This window comes from Strigops habroptila, chromosome 9 (assembly GCF_004027225.2).
Source record: "Strigops habroptila isolate Jane chromosome 9, bStrHab1.2.pri, whole genome shotgun sequence".
Classification (NCBI taxonomy): domain Eukaryota; kingdom Metazoa; phylum Chordata; class Aves; order Psittaciformes; family Psittacidae; genus Strigops; species Strigops habroptila.
In genome coordinates, this window is record NC_044285.2 from 21226067 (window position 1) to 21250519 (window position 24453).

The window sequence follows — 24453 nt, forward strand, 5'->3', positions numbered from 1 at the left end:
TCTAACAGCATCTTATTGCTGTTGCCATATCAGGACAAGTCACTGAGGTGTCTTCCTAGGTCATAGAATGGCTTCGGTTAAAGGGATCTTAAAGCTCATGCAGCTCCAACCCCCTGCCACGGGCAGGGACACCTTCCGCTAGAGCACGTTGCTCCAAGCCCCTGTGTCCAACCTGGCCTTGAACAGTGCCAGGGATGGGGCAGCCACTGGGGTTTGGGAAATAAGCTTATTTCAAGAAAGTCAGTAAAATAATCCTTATTGTGGCTGTAATCTGTAATGAATCCAGATTGCATTCATATTCAGTCCAAGATGAAGAGACCACAAGCCTTTGGGATCAGGTGAGGAAGAACGTGAACTATTTAGCCATGAAACTGTTAATTTAATTTTTTCCCTTCCATCCACGATAAGCATCTCTTTGTGCAGGAGGCTTGTAGGAGGCAGCAGGAATGGGGCTGCTCATTGCTCTGCCTTCTCTAAACCGTTGATTCCCCAGTGCCGGCTCCAGAGGGATGCTCGGCTCCTACAGAGGAACGTATTGAATTTTGTTGCCTTCCAAATGTTGAGCCTTGGCCAGGAAAAGCTTTGGTCTCCCCGAGAATTTTAGGAATGTTGTTACGGAGTTTTGTCCGTTGAGCTGCTCAGCAGCTTTGAATCAATGAGTCAGGAAAGGGAAATCATACAAACAGAAGATAATTTGTTTTAGGAAAGCAGTTATAACTCATTTTGTGTTTTCTGAAGCTGAACTATTGTGTTATGCCCTGGTTGCAGAAGGACGTGGTGTCTTCTTCGAGTATATATAGATTAGGCATGCAGAAATGGAATGAATAGCACTGTTCTTCAATAGCCCAATAGTTCTGTTAATGGAACACGCTGAGTAAACCAAACAAAACTGCATTAAGTTGTCTCAAGTTCAACATCGGGCGTCTCTTTAGCTACTGCTTGGCCCGTCACCAGCGTGTCTTTGCCATAGAGGCAGCCTTAAGTTTTAACAAGCTGTGATCCAAAGAGCTTTCTCATTTACTTCAGCAATAAAGAAGAATGCCTGAAAGAGGGATATTATGGGTTATGATTTCTGTAGGCGTTTGAGTTATAAAATATAATGTGGTCTGGCATGTTAATCCAGAAAAAAGCTCATAAAAGAAAGACAACTCTTGCATTTCCCACTCCTATATTTGAAATGTTTTCTCTAAATGTTACTTGTTACAGAATAAAAAAGGTTTATTTCTGGGTAAGGCTCCTCCCAAAGCTAATCCTAATAAATACATCTTGTTTCTCTACCTGAGCTATTACTTAAGGTATAAGCACAGGGAACCGAAACAGAAAATCCTTTGAATATTGCTTTTGGCTTAAATTCTTTATTAAATTATATGAAAAGGTGATGAAAATAGGGCTGCCTTCTGTTTGGTGTGCTCAAGTTCGTGGTGCTGCTGGCTTGCTTGTTCTCAGGTGAGTAACATTAATTAGGTATATAGAAACTATCATATTGCCTTAACATGATGCCTTAGATTAGAGTGGAACCTATTGCAGGGAAATGCTTGTAACATAGTTAATATAATTGAAAACTAATATCTAAGTATCTCTATAAATGTGCAGAGATATATAGCTTGAGTTGAATATCAACATGTTCTGCTTGTAAGCTTTTTGCTGTGTGTCTGCTTGCTGAGATACCTGGAGGAGGATAGGTAAAAATGTTAATCACAGAATCACAGAATAGTTTGGGTTGAAGGGACCTTAAAGCTCATTCAACCGCCTGCTGAAGATCTAATCTAACTTCTGCCTAAGATCTTACCTCAATCTACTCTCTTCAAGCTTGAAGCCATTACCCAATAAATAAAATAGCATTCTGACTTTTATTGCAAAAATGCCTATTTCTGGGGGGAGGATGCCTACATTTTCCTGTTTTGGGAGAGTTTTGGGGCTTGAATGGTCACCCAGAGGTATAGGCATCTTCAACACCCTCTGGAGAGTGGGGTAAAGGTGGGGTGCTGGGTGTGGGGAGGATTTTTGGGGGGAATAAGCAAAAGCCAAGTGTGAGCAGCCTGAAAAGAAGCAAAAGCTCTGCAAGGCAACGTTCCTTAGCTGTGTGTCTGAAATAATCTTTCAAATATAATCTGCTTGCTCGGCAGGTTTCGGCTGTCCCAGAACTTGTTTTAGTCAACTAAAGTGAATTCATATGCAACAGCCTGAGTTTAAACAACTCCCTCTGTTCAAATAGGGGGGGAAATACCATGTTGTTGCTACTAGAAGGTAGCAAACCTCCTTTGGTTCTTAAATCTTTAAATCTAATGCCAGATTGCTAACTAAATGTGCTTGGGAAGACAAAAGTAGGCATGAGAGCACCCATCACACAGGTACTGAAGGTGTCAAATGCCTTCTCTCCAAGATTTCGCTGAATTTACCCTTTCTTTTTTGCTTTTAATTGCAAAGTTAAATCTGAAAAGGTCATTTGAAAAGCTTCAGATTATAGATGTAAAGCTCTTTTTAATCTTTTCTAATAAATAGCTGAGTAGGGAATAGATCAGTTGGGAGCTCGGAGCTGAGCTCTAATATTAAGCCTCAGCACAAAACATCCATACACAAACAACACTTAGAAATTATCTCGTGTATAATTACCTTAAATAAGTTTGGCTGAGAAGAAAAGGTGAATGATTCTCAAAACTGGTTTATAAATGAAACATTAATTGGAGCTGTCAGCTTGACAGATCCTGTCACTGTGGGCTGGATTATTATTAGAGTCATTTGGGCACAATTGGAAATACCAGTTTTCGGAGGAGCTGAGTGTCAGTTCTTCCAGGTTCCCAGTAGCTTTTCTCTTCAGAGATTTCTTTTAAATGGCAATAAATGACTCCTTGTATGAGGTGCCTCGCTGAGGCAGGGGTTTAATAAAAGCTTTGCATAATAAAGACTTAAAAGCATTTTGATTTGGGAAAAGCAACAGCAGCAAATCGAAATGGCAGTGTCTGAAATGCTGAAAATACTCTGGGTTATGCTGGTGCAATACATGACATTGTCTAACATCTGAGTAGCCTTCAAAGCATTTTTTCCCCCTTAATTCCATATATAATTAAAAAGCAGCTTCCTCTAGCTCATTAAAATTGAGAGTCTTGTCGGAGCAGTGTACTTTTTATTTAAATGAATAAAGCACAGACTTAATGCAGCCTATAATAACTTCTACTATTAAATCTCTCTTCTACAGCTAACTACAGCTAACACTTCATTTTTAAACAGTGTTTATCTGCCCTTCATGAATACCAAACTCTAAATGAATATGGTCCCCAGAAGCTCATCATATTATTTTGTAGACCATTCAACTGACTTTCACCATATGCTTTTCATTAACTCTACACTGATAGCAAAGCCCCAAAGTTGAGTTGCTGGTGATGTGCATGTAAATAAGGTCAGGTGGTGGCTTTTCCAGTGTAGTGATGGCATCTCTCTCTCTTCGCAGGCTTTTGGGAATGCAAAAACAGCCCATAACAACAACTCCAGTCGCTTCGGCAAGTTTATCCAAGTGAATTACCAGGAGACGGGCACCGTGCGAGGGTGAGTGGCATCAGGTTGAAGATGCTGTACATCCTTTTATCTGCACACAGAGCCTGAGCAGGCTGCTGTAGGGGGTACACAAAGAAGAGGGTTCATTTTTTGGACCAGTATTTTTTCCCAAAATGGAGAGGGGGAAAAAAAACCCCAAATGTTTTTAGCATATTTAAATCCATTGGTATGAAAATGTTGGTGTATCTGAGCTGTACATTGAGGCGTGAATACACCTGAGCTGGCTTCAAGCCTGTTGAACTCTCTGTAGAATGTCAACTTTATAATTAAACTGAAATGGAAGTTTTCCTCTTAAGACAGAGTAAAGGCAGGAAAGGAGAATGTTTTAGCTAGGCCGAGTTAGGAGGCTGGTGCATATGATGGGAAGCAGAGGTGGAGTGAGCTGGCTTTGCTCAGTCCCAGGGGGGATTTAATCTCCAGCTGCCCCGTGGGTGTTACAGAGGCGGTGGAACCTTGATCACTAATTCCCCATATGCTTCTGTCTCTGCCCTGAAATCTCTCTTTAAGCCAAGCCTTGAGCAGTTAGGGCCACTTTCCCCGCCATTACAAGAGATGCTTGTCTCCAGCGTGGTTCTCCACACTTTATCTCAGCATTTCTGCTGCTACCCAAAGCTCTGCGATGTGCAGCTGTGATGCAAACCTTCCTGCCCTGGCAAGGGCTGCCACAGAAGTGGTGCGTGGTTGAAGTCTGGGGATGAAACCTGCAGCTGGGCTTACCTAAGCCTGGCTTTCTCCTTGGCTTTTGCTCATCAGGGCATCAGGTCATCGCAAAGGGACTCAAGCTGGCTCTAAATGAGCAGGGCTTCGTTAACTCTGCTTTTTGTCCAGGTTGATTAACTCAGTTGGAAAAACCAAGAGTAGAAGTAGCATTCCAGGGGTTGTGTATGGTTTCTGCAACTAGCTGGGAGAGCTCTTGCTGGGACTTTGTTGTTCTTTTAGAGAATTGCTTTTAAATCTTTTTCTTTCTTTTTTTTTTCCCCCAGCAGAACAGCATCACACAAAGTGCTTCCATTAATTTTTCAAATGAGCTGGGTACTCTGTGTACCTTCCCGCTGGTTTGTCATCCTACATCAAACCTGATGTTCTTTTTCTTTCCTTCTTTTTTCTTCTTTGTTTCTGGTGAACAGAACAGTTAAAAGGATAAGCCTGGGGGTTTTTTTAATACATTGTTACCTTGAAATACAAGGTAACAAGAATCCAACAAATGCCATAACAATGTGTTTTCTTTATGTCAGCTCTGTGGAAGTGGCCTCTATTCTTGGCAAATAGGTGCAGTAACATTGTATTTGTATACTCTAGTTCATAAAATAAGAGGAATTTTCCTTCTTTTTTAAAGAAAAAGCACTTTCTTAGCCTTTTCTTGACAGTGTAGTAGGATTGTGTTTTGCTATAAGCTTGCAGTGCTGCCCCAATGAAAATAAAGAGACATTTAAAATTACCTGTGAGCTGTTCCTCGCATATGAGACCACAGGTTTTCCCCTTAGTCTTACAAAGATCACAAATATTTTATTTCTTTTCCTTTTAATTTAGCATAGATTTTAAGCACAACCCAAGTTAATGATAATTTTATATTCTGCATGTTATTTGCTTTGTTAATGTGACTGTAATTTGCAGCCCCAAATCAGGATTTTTCTCTGTTCAGAGGCTGAAAGTAGCAGTTGAATATTTGCTTACAAACCCTATGAATATAATGCCCCAAAACTTGAAGCAAATTTCAACTTAAGAGATGTAATAGCCAAGAGCTTTAGTAGCAACCAACTCCACCCCATGAAATGAAGGCTTTGAAGATGTCTTGAAAGTTGATGGAGCATGAGCAATGGCTGCAGCAAACCGTGTTCCCATAAAGCTGTCTGAATTTATGATGTCCTCTTCGACGATAAGCGAGTTCTGGAGGAAGGTCTTTGCAACCTCTTCACTCCTCCTAAGATGATCAAAAGCCTCAAGATCTAACACGCTCCATAAATTGCAGAAGAGCCAGATAGGAGACATTTTAATTAAAAGCAGCAGTGCCCTGGTGTAATGGTAACTCTGTGCAGTGGCATGAGGCTGTATCTCAAATAACATGAGCTAGTGCTTTCAAACATGCCGTGCTGACGAGTTTTGCACCTTGGTGTTTGTACAGGCTCTGTAGCAGGCTTAAATGAGTGTTTTACCCAAAATCATATTCTCAGAACTCCTTTTATTTACTATTAAAGGTAGGTTTGATGTAATTGACAACAGTAAATACAAAGAAAACATTTGGAGACATCTACTTTTTTATCCTTCAATTGGTTTTCCGTTTCACTGTCGTCTTACAAGAGCGGACATAAGTTCCTCTTGGGATGTGCCTTTGTTATTACCTTTGCACTAAGCAAGGAGAATTTTACCAAAACAGCATTTTAGTTGCATCTACCAAAAAGAAAAAAAAAAAGAAAAAAGAAAAAAATTGCACTGAATTAAATAGTGTTTGGAGCAGATGACTTCCAGAAGACCTTTTCAACCTAAATGAGGGTGATTTCTGGCAGGAGGAGTCTATAATAAGAGCAGAAACCACAGGGGAAGGCATGGAATGTTGAGGCTGGTGGACGTGACCCAGGTTGTCACACAGCAGCATGCTGAGCTACTACCCAGGGGTGGGAGTGGTATCTGGGACACTCCGATACCTTCTTCATTTATCTGCTCAAAAACCCTGCAGTGAATATATGGCGTGGCTTGGAATTTAAAAACTGGTCCCAGGTTAGAAAGTAGATACAAAAAAACTCCTCTCAGTAGGGAATTTCTGTAGATTGTTTCAGCTTCCTCCCAGAGAATAAACAAGAACAAACCTTTTTGATTCACATCATACAGAGCAATAGTACTGCTTTGCTGTCCTTTCTTTACTCCTGCTATCCAGCGAGATCAGCAACCTGTTGGGGGTTGGATATGCCATTTCATAGAATCACAGGCTGGTTTGAGCCCCCCTTGGAAGGGACCTTACAGCTCATCCAGTTCCAACCCCCTGCCACGGGCAGGGACACCTTCCACTAGAGCAGGTTGCTCCAAGCCCCTGTGTCCAACCTGGCCTTGAACACTGCCAGGGATGGGGCAGCCACAGCTTCTCTGGGAAAAGTCTGTGCCAGCACCTCAGCACCCTCACAGGGAAGAGCTTCTGCCTCAGAGCTCATCTCAATCTCCCCTCTGGCAGGTTAAAGCCATTCCCCCTTGTCCTGTCCCTACATCCCTTGTCCAAAGCCCCTCTCCAGGTTTCCTGGAGCCCCTTTAGGCACTGGAGCTGCTCTAAGGTGTCCCCTTCAGGAGCCTTCTCTTCTCCAGGCTGCCCCAGCCCAGCTCTCTCAGCCTGGCTCCAGAGCAGAGCTGCTCCTGCCCTCTGATCCACCTCTCCTACCTCTTCCAGTAGCCTCTCCTACGAGCTGCTGTAAAAGTTGTCACTAATCTGCAGCAGCACATAGTTTGTTTTATTTTACTCTTTAGTGAAAAGAGAGAGAATTACTGAGAGTAAGTAATAAGTCTGGAGACTGGTGGAGACGCAAGCGTAGAGGCACTTCCCTGTCCTACCATGCCCAACGTTCAGTGGGTTTCTTGGTTCATACGTGGCTGCTAATGTTATGGCCACGTCACTGGGCATCTGGAGCTGGAAAAGCACAGCTACATCATCAAAACTCTGGTTTCTAAATCCCTATCATTACTGGTTAGTATTGTTTGGAAGAAAAAACCTGTTGAAGCTTGTTTTAGCTCTACAAGCTTGAAAATAAGCATTTAATATATAAATGAAACATGTTTGTTGTGGAGGCTCTTAGGAGAAAATGTAAACTCCAATCAAGGGCTTTTGCAATTGTTTATTTTTTGACTGTAGCCACAAGTTTATAACCCGGGCTTTTGTTGGGAAGTGCCTCTTCTGGAAGAGGGCATGGTGACTTGGGGGCCGATTCTGCAGCTAACTGTGATCCTGCAAACCTTTGCACCCAGGTCTATTTCCTGTGTGCAGATGCTTGGTCTGCAAGCAGTTCTATTTTGCTGCCTTTGGATTAAATAGGTATCTGAGAGTCTTGGTTGCTGTCAGCATTTCCCCCTGTGCTCCCTGCCCATAGGCTAATGCATCTGAGATCATGTTTTTCATATCCAAGTTAGTGTTGGCTTTGTATCAAACCAAAAAAACCTCAAAAGCCAAACACAATATTGGGCTTGTTCTGCCTAGGAAGAAATTTATACAACTAAGTGAAACAAGGCTAATACTTCTGATTTCTGTGCGTACCAAGCCTGAAAAGTCCTGGTAAAGCTGTGTTCACTTCAGTTAAATATTGGGTCAATGAATAATGCTTTTATTTTTGCCTTCCAGAGCTTACGTGGAGAAGTACCTCCTGGAGAAATCAAGACTAGTCTATCAGGAACACAATGAACGGTAGGTGCCTGGATTTTGCTTACAGGGTTGGTTTTGAGTTCTCTATGTGCCGATAGCATGGCACTGAGAGCTTAAACCCCTGTTTCAAGGGAAGCTGGCCTATGGGGGTCAGGAATTTCATGGTCCTAACCCTGTGCTTCAAAGATAAATGATGCATTTTGTATTTTGCTGTTTAGGGAGGAATGTGCTAACCAGGGAAAACAAACTCCATTATTTTATTGATGGTCCTTGATTTATATTTTCCATTCTCTTCGTGAGTCATGTCATATGGAATACTACATACCATTTGTTTCCTTGTGCAGCTCATAAGCTATTTAATATAGAATTTGGGGGGGAGATGGTATTTTAGTTCTGTTTTACAGTTCTTGACACATTGAAGCTGTCAGAAGGGCCTCTAGAGAAAGCTAAAACTATATAGACAACAAATTTAAGCACATTGTTCTTTCCTAATTGCAACATCTGAGTTGTTGCATACTCTCTCAGCACTTATTACTCTCATTTTAAATAAATTTGCTGCTTCTGGTTGTCTTTGAACCTTCGGCACTTTTTTGTTTCCCTTCTGAGACAGATGTATGAGAAGTTTTCTTGAATGCTCATGGGCCGATCCTAACGTTAAATGGCACATTCAGCCTCGACAAATGTACTCTTGGGTGTTGCAAGATGATTAAACTTGGTTCCTCTTGGAAAAGATCCAGCATAAAAGCAAAAGTTTAAGTTTAGAACTGCTGCTATGCTCTTAGTATTATGCTGTGTTAGAGTTGTCTTGAAGCGAAACACAATTGTCACTGGGGTGGGTTTAGTATTAGTAATATTCAAGTATTTTGAATATTTGAGTAGCCATAAAAATTGAGGCTTTTACCGCTGTCTTACAGAACTGCAACTGCAAAATCATTGCTTTTTACATGATAATAAGGTATTAAAAATAATCATCATCATTTCTGCATTGCAAGGAAATATGTTGATTTGATTCTAATCAATATGTAGGCATTGCACATGTTTCTGAAGGAAAATGTGATGATGTCAGTTAGGAATTCTTAAGTGCATTCTAGGGCAGTGGATGTCCTTGGATGGAAAAGAGGGATCTCATTCTCCAGTACTTCATTTCATCTTTTACATCACGGCAAAGTGATGTGACTCCATTTCCAGTGTTCAGGTCTGAGTTTGGAAGCTGGAAAATCAGGTTCTGAGGCTCACATGTGCTTCTCTGCTGAACACTGCTCTTTAGTTTGAAGTCTAACATCTTTCTTTCTTTTATTTGTCACCAGGAACTACCATGTATTTTATTACCTCCTGGCAGGAGCAAGCGAGGAAGAGAGATCAGCATTCCACCTGAAGCAGCCTGAGGAATATCATTACCTCAACCAGGTGGGAATACTATACAGGAATACAATACATGGTCTTGCCTTTTCTACTGCTGATATTTAATGCTAATAAAGAAAATGTGTGGAGTATAGACAACTAACAAATGGATTGTCTTAATGCTCGACAGGCAGCTTTTCTTATTGGAAATAATTCTGCATTGGCAATCTGAACACCTGATAATATGACATAAAAATATAAAAATGGGTATTTTCCATTTCTGTCCCCCAGCTGGGAAGCATGAAATATAGTGTGGGTTTAATTGTCAAAGGCAGAAATGGTAATGATTTACCTGTTACGTGTGTGGGTGTCATCAAGGCATTAACATCTGTCTGCTGAGTGAGAGAAAAGGGGAAGATGTGTGATGATACTAGTAGCTCTTCGGGCTATAATACCTTGCATGAGGTAGTCCTAATCCTGTAGCTCCATGGCTGGCTATGAGCATGACCCTCTGAATTTAACAATAGAAGTTTAATCTCAAGAAAACCACAGCAACCATTGAAAATGTGGGAATTAAAAATGAGTGAGGAGTTACCAATGGCCCAATAAGCTGATACTTTGGGAAATGTGATTTACTGCAGGTATTTAAGATGCACTTGTCCACTGATGCTGGTGAATAGGGATTTTACTGCTTTTTGCTCAAAAGAAGAAAAAAAGGATTAGGAATATGTGGAACAGTAGTTGGGTTATAACTGGATTTTTAACAAATTGCCATTTTCTTGGAGCTGGAACATGATTTAACCCATAAACTGGAGAGAAACTTGTACGTACAACACAATCCAATTAGCCTTTAGTCTTCCTAGAAATAGAATTTAACCCTGGAATATGCCTCAATTACCCGGGGCTTTATAAAGATCTTTTAAAGCACGTTATCAAAGCCAAAATGTATTGTGATATTAACAACTCCCACCCACTCTTAGCAGCATCAGGAAATTTGCACAGATGAGTAGCAGCATACTTAGAGCTGAAGGCTTTTTGCTTGCCCTCATTGTGCCTCAGGCGTTAGCTGGAGAACGTGGTGGGATCTGCTCAACCATCTGTGCTGCTGTTTTGCAGTGGGAAGGAGCCAAGATCGTTTGGATCCAATGTTTTGGATTCACAGGTTTTGTTGGGCAATCCGGTAGTTTTCTGTTAGTTGAAAACATTGCTTTTAATTAGAGTCCTTCTGGGGTTTTAATACCGCTTTAAGGGTGTTCATGTTTCAAGTCAAATTATAAATCCATGTAGAGTGTAGAACCAGTAAAAGTGAGATCATTTAGGTTGAAACATGTATTTTAATCTAAATTAGGATGCTGTGGGCAAGTAGGCCGGAGAAGGGTGCTGAGCTACATCCCGTGCAGCAGGGAAGCAGACTCTGAACTTGCCTGAATACAGTGTTTGGACAGTAGTGACAGCCTGAATTTTTAGGGATTTTATTACAATGATTTTAATATTTTTGATAATTAGTGTTAAAGAGACCGTTTAACACTGACAGCTATGGGAAATGTCACCTTTAGATGTGTTCAGGGCATCGTTTCATATTAAAGCTGCAGTGACAGCTTTCCCGTGCCTTACAGGCAAAGGGGAGAAAGGAAAATAAGGAAAAAGGAGGAAAAAGAGGTAGTGGAAGAATGGGAAAAGAAACTTTGGAAGCATAAAAGGGGAAAAACTGTAAAATAGCCCTTGAGCATTTGCGGTAGCTTCTTAAATGTGCCCTTGAGAAATCCCTTTTCCTTTAAAAAGGCAAAGAATGAGCTCAGGAATGAACCTATGTGTAACTACAAATTAAATAGTAAAATGGAAAAGCTATAAAATATTGACCCAGGCCCCTCAAGTCAAGGCCTGACTTGGTCCTTGAGTCAAGCATTATTTTTCTTCTCCCTTGTTCCTCAGCTCATGTCATGTTATGCAAAACAAACGTGTGTTTTACATTGCAGATGAGAAATACTCTATTCAGGTATTTCACCAAAATGGGATGGTTTTTTTTGTTGATCTGTAAATGCAGGGATCAGGCTTGGAAAAAAATCCCAACTTTAATCCCCTGAGTTTGGACAACTTCTCCATATCTCATACCAATGGCAGGTAAACCTGCTGTTGCCTACCCTGTAACTTGCTGACTGTTCTCTGTGCTGGTTATTCACATTTCACCATATTGAAATCGGTGATTTGCAGGATTAGACCCTTAGTTTAAGCTTATTGGGAGCTCTGGTGCCATGTGTCTCTCCCTCCTGGGACTGGTCACTGACATGTACTTTGACTTCTCTCAACTCCATCTCTGTCTGATTGGAAATAAAGATACCAATTCCTACAAAGCTTTCAAGTGTTGCTTTGTAATCTCTTGGACGATTGCACTTTTGCAGCACTTACATGTGTCTAGAGCAGAGGTTGAGAGTAGAAACCAAAGAATTCTGCTCTTCAGTGGGATTTTTCCATCAATAGGTCTTCAGCTCTAGGTAAACTAAAGGATTCTCCAACTGTGGAGAGAAAGATCTTAAAATCTGTAAAGCATGTGTCTTGAAAATGCGGGAAGCAGGAATCAGAGCACCATGAATACAAAAGCATTATAAATTTAGCTTAAAAATGAAACAAAAGTAAGGAGTGACTATCCAGAATAACAACAATTATTTTACTTGGAAGGTTGATGTTGGTGCCCTGGTTAAAGAGCATGTTAGTGGGAGTTCTGTTTGGTCTGAACACTACTTAACCCGGTCTGCCTTGCTTTCAGATGACAAAGAAACCCCTCAGACAGAGCTGGGATGATTATTGCTATGACTCTGAGCCGGTCAGTACAAGTACCCGTGTCTTCTGTGTTGCTGGTGCAGGGCTGCTGCTCCTCACTTGAATTCATTAGGTGCACCAAGACCTAAGCAGAAAACAAAGTCAAAATGCATTTAACCTCTTAACTACCCCCTCCTTTCCTCTGCCTGCAGTGGTGTTGCTTGTGTATTAGCTCGTGACAATACAGATGTGTTTCCCTTGCCCTTTTTCAGTTCCTTCCATCTGGAAAGCTTCAACAGTTGGATATAGTCATCTAGTTTTAGCAAACTATGGGGGTTTTTCTATCCTTCTTGATATAATATGTGATGATTTATGGAAATTGTGATATGGCAGCAATGTGAAAATTGAAATTCCTTTCTGATAAAACAGCAATTCAATCTCTTGAAACCCATCAGTTCATGGTGGTTGTAGCAGTGTATCTGCTCTTCAGCTTCCAGAGGGGGAAAAAAAGGCAAACCCCAAAACATCTCCCTCAACCATCTGGGAGAAAATCAAATCCTGGTATTAATCAGAATGTGAAACCAAGCCCTCCTCCTAAAATAGTTCTGGTGACATGATCATCCTTTCCAAACGGATCAACCCAAAAAAGGGAATGGTAACGCTTCTCCCCATTCCTCCTGTGTAACTGAGTTGGAGGCAGTGGCTTCAGTTGGAGACATGCTTTGGGTGTCTGTGTGTCCCGTGAAGGTCTCTGTTAGTTTTGTCTTGCACGGGGAAGCATGTTTCACATCAGCTGCATGTTGTTCCTGCTGATTTTGCCATGCGCTTAATGGTTGCTGAACTCTAGCTGATGCATCTAGAAGAGTAAGAGGTAATGTGTGAAGGGGCTGGGTTTCACTTGGGCTAAATAAGCATCTTAACAGTATGGTTTCACTGCAAAATCCTTAGGAGAGGAGGAGGGAAAAGAACTCTAACCCCTCGGGGTTTAAAAATGTTGGCATCATTAATACATCAGCACCCTGAGAGGTCTTACAAGAGTGGGCAGTGAAGAGCAGATGCTTTTCCATATACCTCAGTACACTTTACGAAGTTGCAAAGACCTGAATCTCTTAAGGATTGAGTTAGGACAATTCACTGGTGGAATTCCAAAATAAAACAAATCCCAAATTTGATGCTTTCTGCTGCAGGGGCCAATCATGCCCTACCAGCTCAGAGGTTACCACATTATAGGTCCCTATTTTGCACAGCAAAACTGCATGCCATTACAATTTGGCTTGTATTTTATTTTGCTTGGGATCATTTTTGGTAATATTCGTGGTAAATCACATCTTGGCTTCAGTTGATTCACTCCTAAGCATACCGTGGACCTCTCCCTGTAACCATGGACTGAACCCCCTGCAGAAATCTGCTTTATAAAGAACCCTATTTATAATATCCTCTTCGAACTTCCCCTGGAAATCCATGGATTGCTCCAATGTGATGATAGTAAGCAGGGGGCTCGCTTCTGCTGGGAAACTAATTGCCCCAGCAGAATATGAATGACAAGTTTGGTCTGTGGGCATGGATTTGTCATGTTTGTCTGCCCTAATATCAAAGAAACTCCTTTTTTTTATAATTTTCATCCATTGATCATCCATTAGGAACCAGTACAGGGCTGAAACACTACAGAAAGCATCCATTTTTTTAGTAGATAAATTGCAAAAGGCCTTTCCATGCAGATTAATGAGTTTGGCAATTGTTATGTATTAATTAAATTGCTTTTAGCATAGATCGTGCTGCTTCTGAGTTGTCTGTGGGGTTTTGCTGTTGACTTGTGACTTAGGTTTGGCCGGATGGCCACGGTTGAGTTTAGGAGGGACGACTTCTTACCCTGATACTTTATGGTGTAAATAACTGCATTGCTCATGCCTGCTGATCTTACTGATACATAGTGTAAGTGTCTTTGCTGCATTCCTTTGGATAATATGTACAAACACCTTTATACATCTCCTAAAAAGGGTAATTTTTAATCATTTATTAATAAAAGGTGAAAGTGTCACACGCATGCATGTTATTTTCTTGTTACATTTAAAACCTGATGTTCATTGATGCTGCGCATGCTTTTAAATGCTCTTACTGTTCGACATCTCTAAATTCACTTTGTCTGTGCAGTAGTAAGTTGTTTTTGATTAAAAAATGTTTTCTTGACCAGTTGACCTTCCCTAGCTTTCATTCGAGGGGACAGGGCAGTTGTGAGGAGTCTCCTATATTGAAATATATATCTTAAATAAGAATTTCCCCCTTTAATCAGCTGCTGCTGTAATGATGCTAAGGAGTGGGATGAAGAACTCTATCACTGATAGAGTTGTGAGGCTTTTAATGTGGAAGGCACAAAGCTGCTACTATAAAATAACTTTATATATTCTGTATATTTGATTTATTCTATGTACTGTAAGTGAGTACGAGTGCCTTGTCAAGTGACAGTTGTCACCTTGTGACTACTTGGTACCTGTTTAATGGTGTTCACTGTAGTATTCACATAACCCTGGTTAGTGCTGACTTTTAGAATTATCTGGGCAAAAGTTTGTGCACACTTGCTCTTGGGGTAAATATGATTTATAGGGAAATGACCAGAAGAAAGTATGTGGATACAGCTGCTCAATCAATCGTCACTGCAACTGCAGCTGTAGTTTTAAATTAACCTACCTGGATTAACCTGTAGAAAGTCTCTGTCTAGGTGTTAGTAAAATATTTGGAGGTTTAAGATAGCACTATATCATGTGATGCCCAATAAACTCATTTTGATTCAGAGATAGCGAATTTTTATAGGCAGCAATGGGAAAAAGTATTGAAGTTGATCTATGAAGTGAGAGGGAATAATCGGAATCATCCCATGGTGAGCCAAAGCAGAAGGAACTTGGCATTAAGAGTTTATGTATTCATTTAAGGAGCATTTATGTTCCCTAAATATTGGTGCGGGACAATATTTATTGGGTCCAGAATGTCACTGGATTTTCATGAACGTATCAGTGACTGCTGTCAGGTTGGGATTATCTGAAAAACTCAACTGTTCACCCACAGAAACATATATAGACATGGAAATATAAAATGTGGGTTTCAAATTCTCTCAGTGCTCACATTTTTAAAAAACTTTGTGGTACTTACTTAGAATAAAGTTAGTGAAAAGTATATTTAAAACTTTCCTTTGCAGGACTTGATTCGCTGATATTTTACATTAAATTATGTGAATTCCCTATTAAAACTGAGTTTTGGAGAAGTTATATCAACACAGTCCTCTCTGAGGTCAGGCTATTGAAACCAAACCACAGCAGGGGGTTGGAACTGGGTGGTCTTTAGGGTCCTTTCCAACCCAAACCAGTCTATGATTTATGGAGGAGATGTAGTGTCCTTTGAAAGACTATCTGACTGTGCTGGATGAAAATGCAGTATAGAGAAAACCATCTGTGTATATGATGAATAATATTGTATTGAAATTTGCACTCTGGTCAGCTTTTCCCTAGAGTCCTTGTAGAAGCAGATTCTCCTCAACAGCTTCATTTAAATTAAAAAAAAATAATATTAAAAATCAAACTTTAAAAAGGAATATTTTCAAAAATCCAACTTGTACGTTCTCTTTCTAGTATTTCAGAAGGAGAAATCTGCTTTCCCACTGGAGATAATCCTGGTCCTTTATGATATTACATATGTGTTTCTTGCTGTATCTGTGAGTCCCCCTGGGCTGGGTGTTGGGTGTAATTAGCCACAGTTACTCCCCATAACGTCAGTGGGACCTTCTGGATATCTGATTTCCCAGTGCCAGATTGGAAATGTTCTAGTTGCTGAGAAAACGCATGGAGATCACTAAATGATATTTATGAAGTGTTGACTTGGCCATCTGGACCTGTTCTCATCTTAATGGCTCTCAATGCTTACTCTTGCTGTTTGTACCCAACAGGACTGCTTTTCTGTGGAAGGGGAAGACTTGAAGCATGACTTTGAGCGCTTACAACTAGCCATGGAGATGGTGGGGTTTCTTCCCAAGACTCGCAGACAGTGAGTTTAGTTTCCATATTAATAGCTTGAATATTATATTAATCATAGAATCACAGAATGGTTTGTGTTGGAAAGATCCTTAAGATCATCTAGTTCCAACCCCCCGGCCATGGGCAGGGACACCTCACACTAGACTGTGTCGCCCAAGGCTCTGTCCAGCCTGGACTTGAGCACTGCCAGGTATAGGGCACTCACCGCTTCTTTGGGCAACCTGTGCCAGGGCCTCACCACCCTCCATAATCAGTGAGATAATTCACTGATTTGAATTGAGCTAACATAACTGTGGTGCTCTTTGTAACATATCAGACTGGTGAGAAGGAATAATTGGTGAGGCGCTGGCACAGGGTGCCCAGAGAAGCTGTGGCTGCCCCATCCCTGGAAGTGTTCAAGGCCAGGTTGAACACAGGGGTTTGGAGCGACCTGATTTAGTGTGAGGTGTCCCTGCCTGTGGCAGGGGGTTGAAACTGGATGAGTTTTAAGGTCCCTTCCAACACAAACCATCTGAACCACTTGACCATTCATACAACAAACTGCCTGTCGTTACTGTAGTTAACAGTTCTCTTTATGCAAATGGAGCATTGGCAAGAAGTTGGCACCATGAATTCTCATGCCTTACTCTGTATGTCATGAATCCAGATCCTGGTTTAATCAGAAATCCTGATTATTAGTCATAATTAATCCTTTGCATATAATTCCTGATTCTGTAGACTCATTTCTAACTGGCCTTCATTCATTAATTCACTGGAAGTGCTGGTTGAAAAACTGGTTGGGTTTCAATAGCACCTTCCACTGACTGCAAGGAATTACATGCTTCATATGAGGGTTGTCTTCAACCAAAACCACAAATTAATTCCTCTCATGTTGATTGTTGGCTTGAAAGTCTTCAGTAGGTTTGAATGAGTTTGGCAGAAGAATTAACCTCAAAGTGGGTATGATTTTGACATCCTAAGTACTGCTGAAAAGCACATCAGTAGCTGGAACACAGTGAGAAATCTTGTGCTTTTTTGAGTTAAAATGTTCAAACAAGAATTTAATGAACATGGGTCCTTTTTGACTGAAATCGTGGAGGTTTATGTGGGAAGAGAGAATTGCTGCTTTGTATTAATGGCACTTGAAACCCTGTTCATCACCTTGGGTAAATGACGTTTAAGGTTCTAATATATAATTATTATTTTTTTTAGCTTTCTTCTGGACTGGGTGGATTACCTCTTATACTTTTAAGCACCATTTTTCTTGCTTTTCGACATGTATCTGAGCCAACAGTTAGAAGCACTGAACTGTGAGAGGTTGTCCTGCCTTCTGCTCCATTAAGAAATTTTCACCCAGACGAGAATCATAGAATCCCAGAGTGGTTTGTGTTGAAGGGACCTTAAAGCTCATTCAGTTCCAACCCCCTGCCACAGGCAGGGACACCTTCCACTAGAGCAGGTTGCTCCAAGCCCCTGTGTCCAACCTGGCCTTGAACACTGCCAGGGATGGGGCAGCCACAGCTTCTCTGGGCACCCTGTGCCAGCGCCTCAGCACCCTCACAGGGAAGGGCTTCTGCCTTATATCTAACCTGAACTTCCCTTGTTTCAGTTTGAACCCATCACCCCTTGTCCTATCGCTGCAGTCCCTGATGAAGAGTCCCTCTCCAGCATCCTTGTAGCCCGCTTCGGACACTGGAAGCTGCTCTGAGGTCTCCACACAGCTTCTCTTCTCCAGGCTGAACAGCCCAAATTTTCTCAGCTTGTCTTCGTATGAATCTTTTCCATAAGCTCATCCTTGGAACAAATCAATTATGAAATTAAGACTGCTTTTTCTCTATCCATTCCACACACATGGATACACCCACTTCCAATATCAATCTGTTCCATGTCAGCATGCCTCCTTAGCTTTTCAGAACCAGGTTTGAGCGACAAGTTTTTTCTAAAGCCTGTTTAGGGATCACTAAGAGAGTTTAACTGACAGAGTGAAGCAATCAGTAATTTTCAGGACTGAGCAGAGTTGGATGTCATAGTAAATTCACACTTTTGATTTACTGTGCAATAACTTTTCTTGGCACACAAGTACTTGTATTTCTCTGAGTGGAATTTGCTTATCAGAAAATACAGAGGATTCTTTGCTATACGAGTGGGTTTATGCTGCTTGGCGTTGTATGACTGTAACATGAATAAGTAACAACCTTCAGCTAAGTAAAGAAAGGAAGGACATTTTAAGTATTACCATACTTAATGAATTATTGTTTATAGCAAAAAATTGGGGTTCACCTTTGTGGAAGCAGTCACAGAAGTGAAATATTTATAATTGCATCCTTGTAATTCACGATAAGGAATCAGTACCCTATTTTAGAGATAAGGAAGGACTGGCTTGGAGAGGTGAAGGTGCCTTGTCCAGACAAGCTGGTGGCATAGCTAGGAATCAAATTTGATTTCATTCATTTTTAGTTCCCCAGAGAATGTAGAAATAGGGACAAAAAGGGTTTATAGCTGAAGTCAGCCATGACTCGATCGTCTCAAAGAGCTATTTTTTGTTTGAGGAGTGAGGATCTAACTTTAAAATGACCAAATTTCCGCCTCCCCCCCCCCCCCAAAAAAAAGAAAAAAAAGAAAAAAAAAGAAAAATTAGCTGGATAAATTTACTTGAAGCGTAACAGCTTTTCTCTGTCTAAGTATGCTTATATGTTATAAAAGCATTTGTACTTTTTTGTATAGGCTTCCTACCTGGGACTAGGTCTGAAAAGGTATTAAATACATGTGCCAGGGACTAAGGATCGCTTGGGTGTCTGAGTCCAATCTCCCCTTAATTCAAGCAATTGCATGATAGATATTTAATCTGGGTATCCTAGATCGTTGGAGGATTTCTTTTTTTCCTTATAATACGGGGTGCTATTTTATAACCTTCCAGTATCTGAAGGAGGCTACAAGGATACCAGGGAGGGACTCTTCATCAGGGACTGCAGCGATAGGACAAGGGGTGATGGGTTCAAACTTAAACAGGGGAAGTTCAGGTTAGATCTAAGGCAGAAGCTCTTCCCTGTGAGGGTGCTGAGGCGCTGGCACAGGGTGCCCAGAGAAGCTGTGGCTGCCCCATCCCTGGCAGTGTTCAAGGCCAGGTTGGACACAGGGGCTTGGAGCAACCTGCTCTAGTGGAAGGTGTCCCTGCCCATGGCAGGGGGGTGGAACTGGATGTTCTTAAGGTCCTTTCCAACCCAAACCAGTCTGGGATTCTATGATGTGTTAAATAATTTTCAAGAAAGCCATGGCAATGCAAGGTACTTGACTAAGTGAAAATACGTTTTACATGAGGCAAACTGGATGCTTCATTTGAGCATCAGTTTTGAGGAAACATTTGGGGATTTGGGACAGAAACTGTTTTGAATTGAAAATCTGAGGAACGATTCAAATCTGAAGCTGGCGCAGGATTTTGGGGGATATGGTTTGTTTTTTTCATTAGCTATCTGAAAGAACAAGTGAGTGAAAATTAGTTCTCCCTATTTTCTTTAGGATATTTTCTCTCTTGTCGGCGATACTTCACCTGGGAAACATCCGTTACAAAAAGAAGACTTACAGGGATGACTCCATCGATATCTGTAACCCTGAAATACTGCCTATTGTGTCTGACTTGCTGGAGGTGAGCCTTGCCTTTCTCTCCTGTAACCTTCATGCCTGAAGAGCCACTTCTAATGAGGTTTTTAATGCTGGGTTTATTCCCCTGCTCTTCAGCTTCAGGTCTAATGGACTGAAAATACTGTTTCTGTGATTAAAATGTGAAAGATTGCAAAGCAGTTGTAGGTGGAAAGCAAACCTGCCACTCAGTGCAGTAATTTCTGCAACTCCAGCTCCCCCATATAAATTCTCTGGTGCTCCCAAAATCTGTTCCAATATTTGTATAAGAAACTTGAGCGTGAGCCCACTCTTCTGGTTCAGGTGGTGACTGTAGGAGATGCTGAGTTTGCTTGCTGTGTTTTGCTATCTGTTGTTGCCCTGCCAGCATCCACAGAAGTTGTATTAGGGATGCTGGAGGGTGCATCTCATCCCTCTAGTACCTATTTATGGACCTATTATCCACACATTTATCTAGTTCTTTGTGAACCTGTTGATGCTATCTGCTCTTAAGACCCTTTAGCAAAAGCATGTTGTCCTCTGTGAGTCACTGCTGTGTCAGTATCATCTGGGGAAGGTTTGTAGTTCTCAGTCCACATGGACCAGGGCCAGATCCAATTCTGTAAATCCATGCAAAAGCATGAAGTAAGTTCTTAGGAGAGCTGCTCTGCTCTCCAGCAGGCTATAAAGCTGTGGCATTACTACATTTCAATGAGCCAACTTGTTCTGTGCTTGCCTTAAGTGTTCAAGACCTGAGCTCAATACCTCTTGATGCGGATATGGGTGGCCAGAAACTTTCCTTGTTGTCTTGCTTTTCTTGAAATGCTCTAACCCACTTGTAACTCCAAAGGATACTGAAATGTTGTACTTGTTTAGAACAACTATTGTCTTTATCCCTTTGTACTCGCTGGATGGTGTGGAAGGTTAATTTTTGCTGTTTTTATGATAGCATCAGAAGACAACTTGTCATTTTGTGTACACGTGATACTCTTCCTATTCCTTTCCTTAAATAACAGTTGTGCTATCTCACTACCTAAAGAACTTGGGAATTAGCTCTCATGGATTTTCATAGCACTTCATTAATGGTTTGAATTTAGGAGAGGGGAAAGCTTTTGTAAAATATGGGTGTAAGCAGCTGGATGCTCTTTGTGTCTTGGCCTTGGGAATTGCAGAAATAAACAGAAGGAAAATATGAGTTTGGAGGAGAATGTTGTTGATCTTTCGCTGTTAAAAATGGCCAAGCCATTTAAGAAGTAATGGTTTTTTAGCCTAGAATAAGAGAGTGACTTAAAGATCTGAAAATGTTCTAGGCTTTGGGTCTTTGGCCTTTGCAAACACACTCTTCTGCAACGTCTGCATGCTGTAAGGAACGGGGTTGGTTTTTACACATATACGTGTGAAAGGATGCATCAGTTGAGCCATATCAATGCAATGGTGGCTTAGTGCCATGGTTTGGTACAGCACAGAGTATGGATGCCATGCTCACTTGCATAGCATGTCAATAATATATACAAATAATAATAATGATATCTATACATTTAACTCTATCATTTTGAAAAAGCTCTAGAATCTGGAGTAGCTGAGCCAAGTGATAGATTTTTGTGCACCGTGGTAATTCTTTTGCAAGCGAAATGACTGTATACAGCATAAAATAGTTGTGAATTGGATCAGGACAATGCAGATCTCAGGCATGATTTTTTGAAATCCATTGCTGGGTTGGATAAGTGGTGTTGCTTGTCTTTAAAGCTGCATTTATATGGTAATTCGTCCATGGAATTGGAGACATTGTCTGCCTCCAAGTGTAAACTTTCCAATAAACCCACCCCCCGATTAGCTGAAATAAAGTAAATTAACTAGTTTTCAGAAGAGGCTTCACTTCCTTTTCTGAAATGCTTGGTTTCTATTTCTTTGCAGACCTGAATAGATCTTGTAATGCATAGTCGAAAGGGAGGACTAAAGGATTCAAACATCAATGCAAAGAGCATCCATTGCATTTTGTTAGCTACTTAACAACTCTCTAAATAAAGTGTAGTGAATTCTTCTCAGCAAAATATTGTTTGAAACATTTGACGCTTTGTATTTGGACTCATTTGGGTAATTGTTTTATTACTTTTTGGTTTTTGTGGTCACCAAACAGTACACAGCTTTGCTTTTCCTGCCATCGTTGCTAAAAATATGGATTGGCTTGAAAAATTCTTAATCCCCTCTCTAGATCTTGGCATTACTCACTGAGACTGGAAAATCAGCTCGGAATAAAAATAATATTCATTGACAGATAGTTTAACTTCTTTTCATACAGCCACTGGATGCTTGGCAGGACAGTCTTGAGCGTAGCAAAACGATGGAAGAAACCGGCTCTTCCATGATCTGATGCTTAGTAGAATCACAGATTGGTTTGGGTGGGAAGGGACCTTAAAACTCACCTTAAAACCCATCCAGTTCCAAACCCTGCCATGGGCAGGGACACCTTCCACTAGACCAGGTTGCCCCAAGCCCTGTCCGACCTGGCCTAGAACATGCTGCAACACTGAACAACCATCCTTCCTCTCTATAAAGAAATTTGTGTCCCTATAAAATGAAGCTAATACACAGGAGGACTGATAAGGAACCTGGGTGGAGATGCTGATCTGTGAGATGGGTTTGATTTTCCTTAGATACCAACAACCCCTTCCAATATGGTTTTGGTTTCTTAAAACATTCAGAGCAGCATTTGTTGAAAAAGCAAACTGCACTAGAAGCCTTTGGCCAGAGTCTGAGATCCTGGTTTCACTTATTATAAGACACTGATTCCATTTCTTCTTTTTTTTTCAAAAGCAGACATAGCGTGTGGATTCTGGGAGGCTTTTGGCAGGTTCTGCATGGCCTTTGTTTAAACTTCGCTGAAATGCTGCAGCGTGATGTCAGGGCTGCCTGATGCATTGAGCAGACATCGAGCCCTGCGCAAGTGCTGCAGAGATCCCAGGTCCTCTGCAGGAATCACAGAGGGTGGTGTAAAACTGGGGTCAACTTTTGTGCTTGCAGGGAGAAGCCTGGCAAGGCTCCTTTTTTAACTTACTAAAACAAGCAATCTGTTAGGAATGATCAAGTGTCAGTTGATCTTAAGAAAGACTATTTTTGGTTTCCATTAGAAGAGCAGGAACATGTTAATTGTCTACATTTACTAATACCAAAAATTATTTCCCTGGATGGAGCATCGAGTAAGGAAGGCAAGTTCTGTCTTTGCTCAATGGAGTCTCAGTGCAAATCAATGTAAATATAAGTTATCAGGTATCCTAAATTAGTTTTCCCAGACCTCTTTTTGCATTGATGATATTGGCTTTAGGAGCTAACGTCTACCTCCATGGGAGATCTATGAGCTCAAGTTCTTTTTCAACTGAAAGATTGTCTTCAGCTTCCTGGAGGGATCACACAGACATTGTGCCGCTTGTGTGACAAACATCTTGGATAGTAATTGGGGAACAGAAGGGAGGTGAGGATTATGGAGCAGCCAGTGCTTGCATCCAGCCTTCTAGATCCATGTTCTGAACTAAGTCTTAGGGATCGTAGAATCATGGAAAGGTTTGGGTTGGAAGAGACCTCCAAAGTTCATCTAGCCCACCCCCTGCTGCAATGAGCAGAGTTTAAACTTAAGCAGCAAAAGTTCAGATTAGATATAAGGAAGAACTTCTTCCCTGTGGGGGTGCTGAGGCGCTAGCACAGGGTGCCCAGAGGAGCTGTGGCTGCCCCATCCCTGGCAGTGTTCAAGGCCAGGTTGGACACAGGGCTTGGAGCAACCTGCTCTAGTGGAAGGTGTCCCTCCCGTGGCAGGGGGTTGGAACTGGATGATCTTAAGGTCCTTTCCAACCCAAACCATTCCATGATTCATCAGATGTGGAGCTCCAAGCCAGAACTCGAGCCAGATAACTTGCTGGTTGTTAGAAAGCCTAAAGAAAAGGTTCAGATCATTTTCAAGAAGAACTGATAGAAATGTGAATTTATTTTCCACACGAGGCAGCTTTTGAACGAGCACTCACCACTCTAATCCCCTTCTCAAATATGGACGAGAGTCAAAAAGCGACGTTTTCTTGCTCTGAAGTTGGAAATGGTTCATTTTCCTTCAGCTGCTCTCACATAATAGCCCAGCTTTATTGGAGAAGCAATCTCTGCCTGCCTTGGCTCCAGCCCAGCCCTTGCAGGAGCTTGGCTGACTGCTCCCCGCCACGCTCTGCTGACGTTTATAGCTGTGGCAGCGTTGCTGGTCATCCTTCACTGGGTTTTAGAGCTCTAGTCATCCATTCCTCTCAGCATTGGTTCCACTTGCATGTGGCAGTGAAGTCTTAAGTCTGCATTTTGTCCCTGTAATTAAGAGATAAACTGCTACAGGCTATGTAGCTTTTTTGAAGAGGGAGAGCAGGACTTGCCCTTTAGCATGAGAAAGCAAAAAGCCATGAAATATAACTTAGAATTGTAACTCCCAGGGCAAAAAAAGAAAGAAATATATTTTCTAATAGTTTTTTTGTCTCTATTTAATGTATCCTGCTTACTGGAGGAGGAAGAGTAGGATGTATGCAATGGGGAAACTACAAGTATTTCCATGCACCAGGTGTCCTTAGTCATCAGCAAGCGCTGAGTTTCTCTTTAGAAAGCTCCTATGGCTCCTTGTTGCCATCAGGAGTCAGGTACCTTCAAGCTGTGACCTTAAATGAATATTATGATAATTTGGCTGAGCCCATGGTGTTGGCTTTCAGAGGTGATGAAGCAATCGAGATCAAGCTCCACTGGGTGGTAATTGCAGAGCCAGGGAGATGCAGGGATTACGTTCCCATCCTTGCCAAGTGTGGCTTTTTTATGCGAAGATGATTTGATCCCTCT

At 41.4% G+C, this 24453-nt stretch overlaps 1 protein-coding gene across 12 annotated transcripts in view; it reads left to right on the plus strand.

Annotated features, from left to right (window-relative positions):
• The window catches only part of MYO9A (myosin IXA), a 189824-nt gene that overhangs the window by 61772 nt on the left and 103599 nt on the right, over window positions 1-24453 (plus strand). For 11 of the 12 annotated variants that reach the window (XM_030496904.1, XM_030496907.1, XM_030496905.1 and 8 more), the window contains exons 3-8: window positions 3449-3543; window positions 7868-7930; window positions 9196-9295; window positions 11994-12050; window positions 15921-16018; window positions 19504-19630. In XM_030496904.1, the coding sequence (XP_030352764.1) occupies window positions 3449-3543; window positions 7868-7930; window positions 9196-9295; window positions 11994-12050; window positions 15921-16018; window positions 19504-19630 (540 nt within the window). The remainder of the gene's footprint in view (window positions 1-3448; window positions 3544-7867; window positions 7931-9195; window positions 9296-11993; window positions 12051-15920; window positions 16019-19503; window positions 19631-24453) is intronic. The other variant, XM_030496909.1, reaches the window with a different exon arrangement.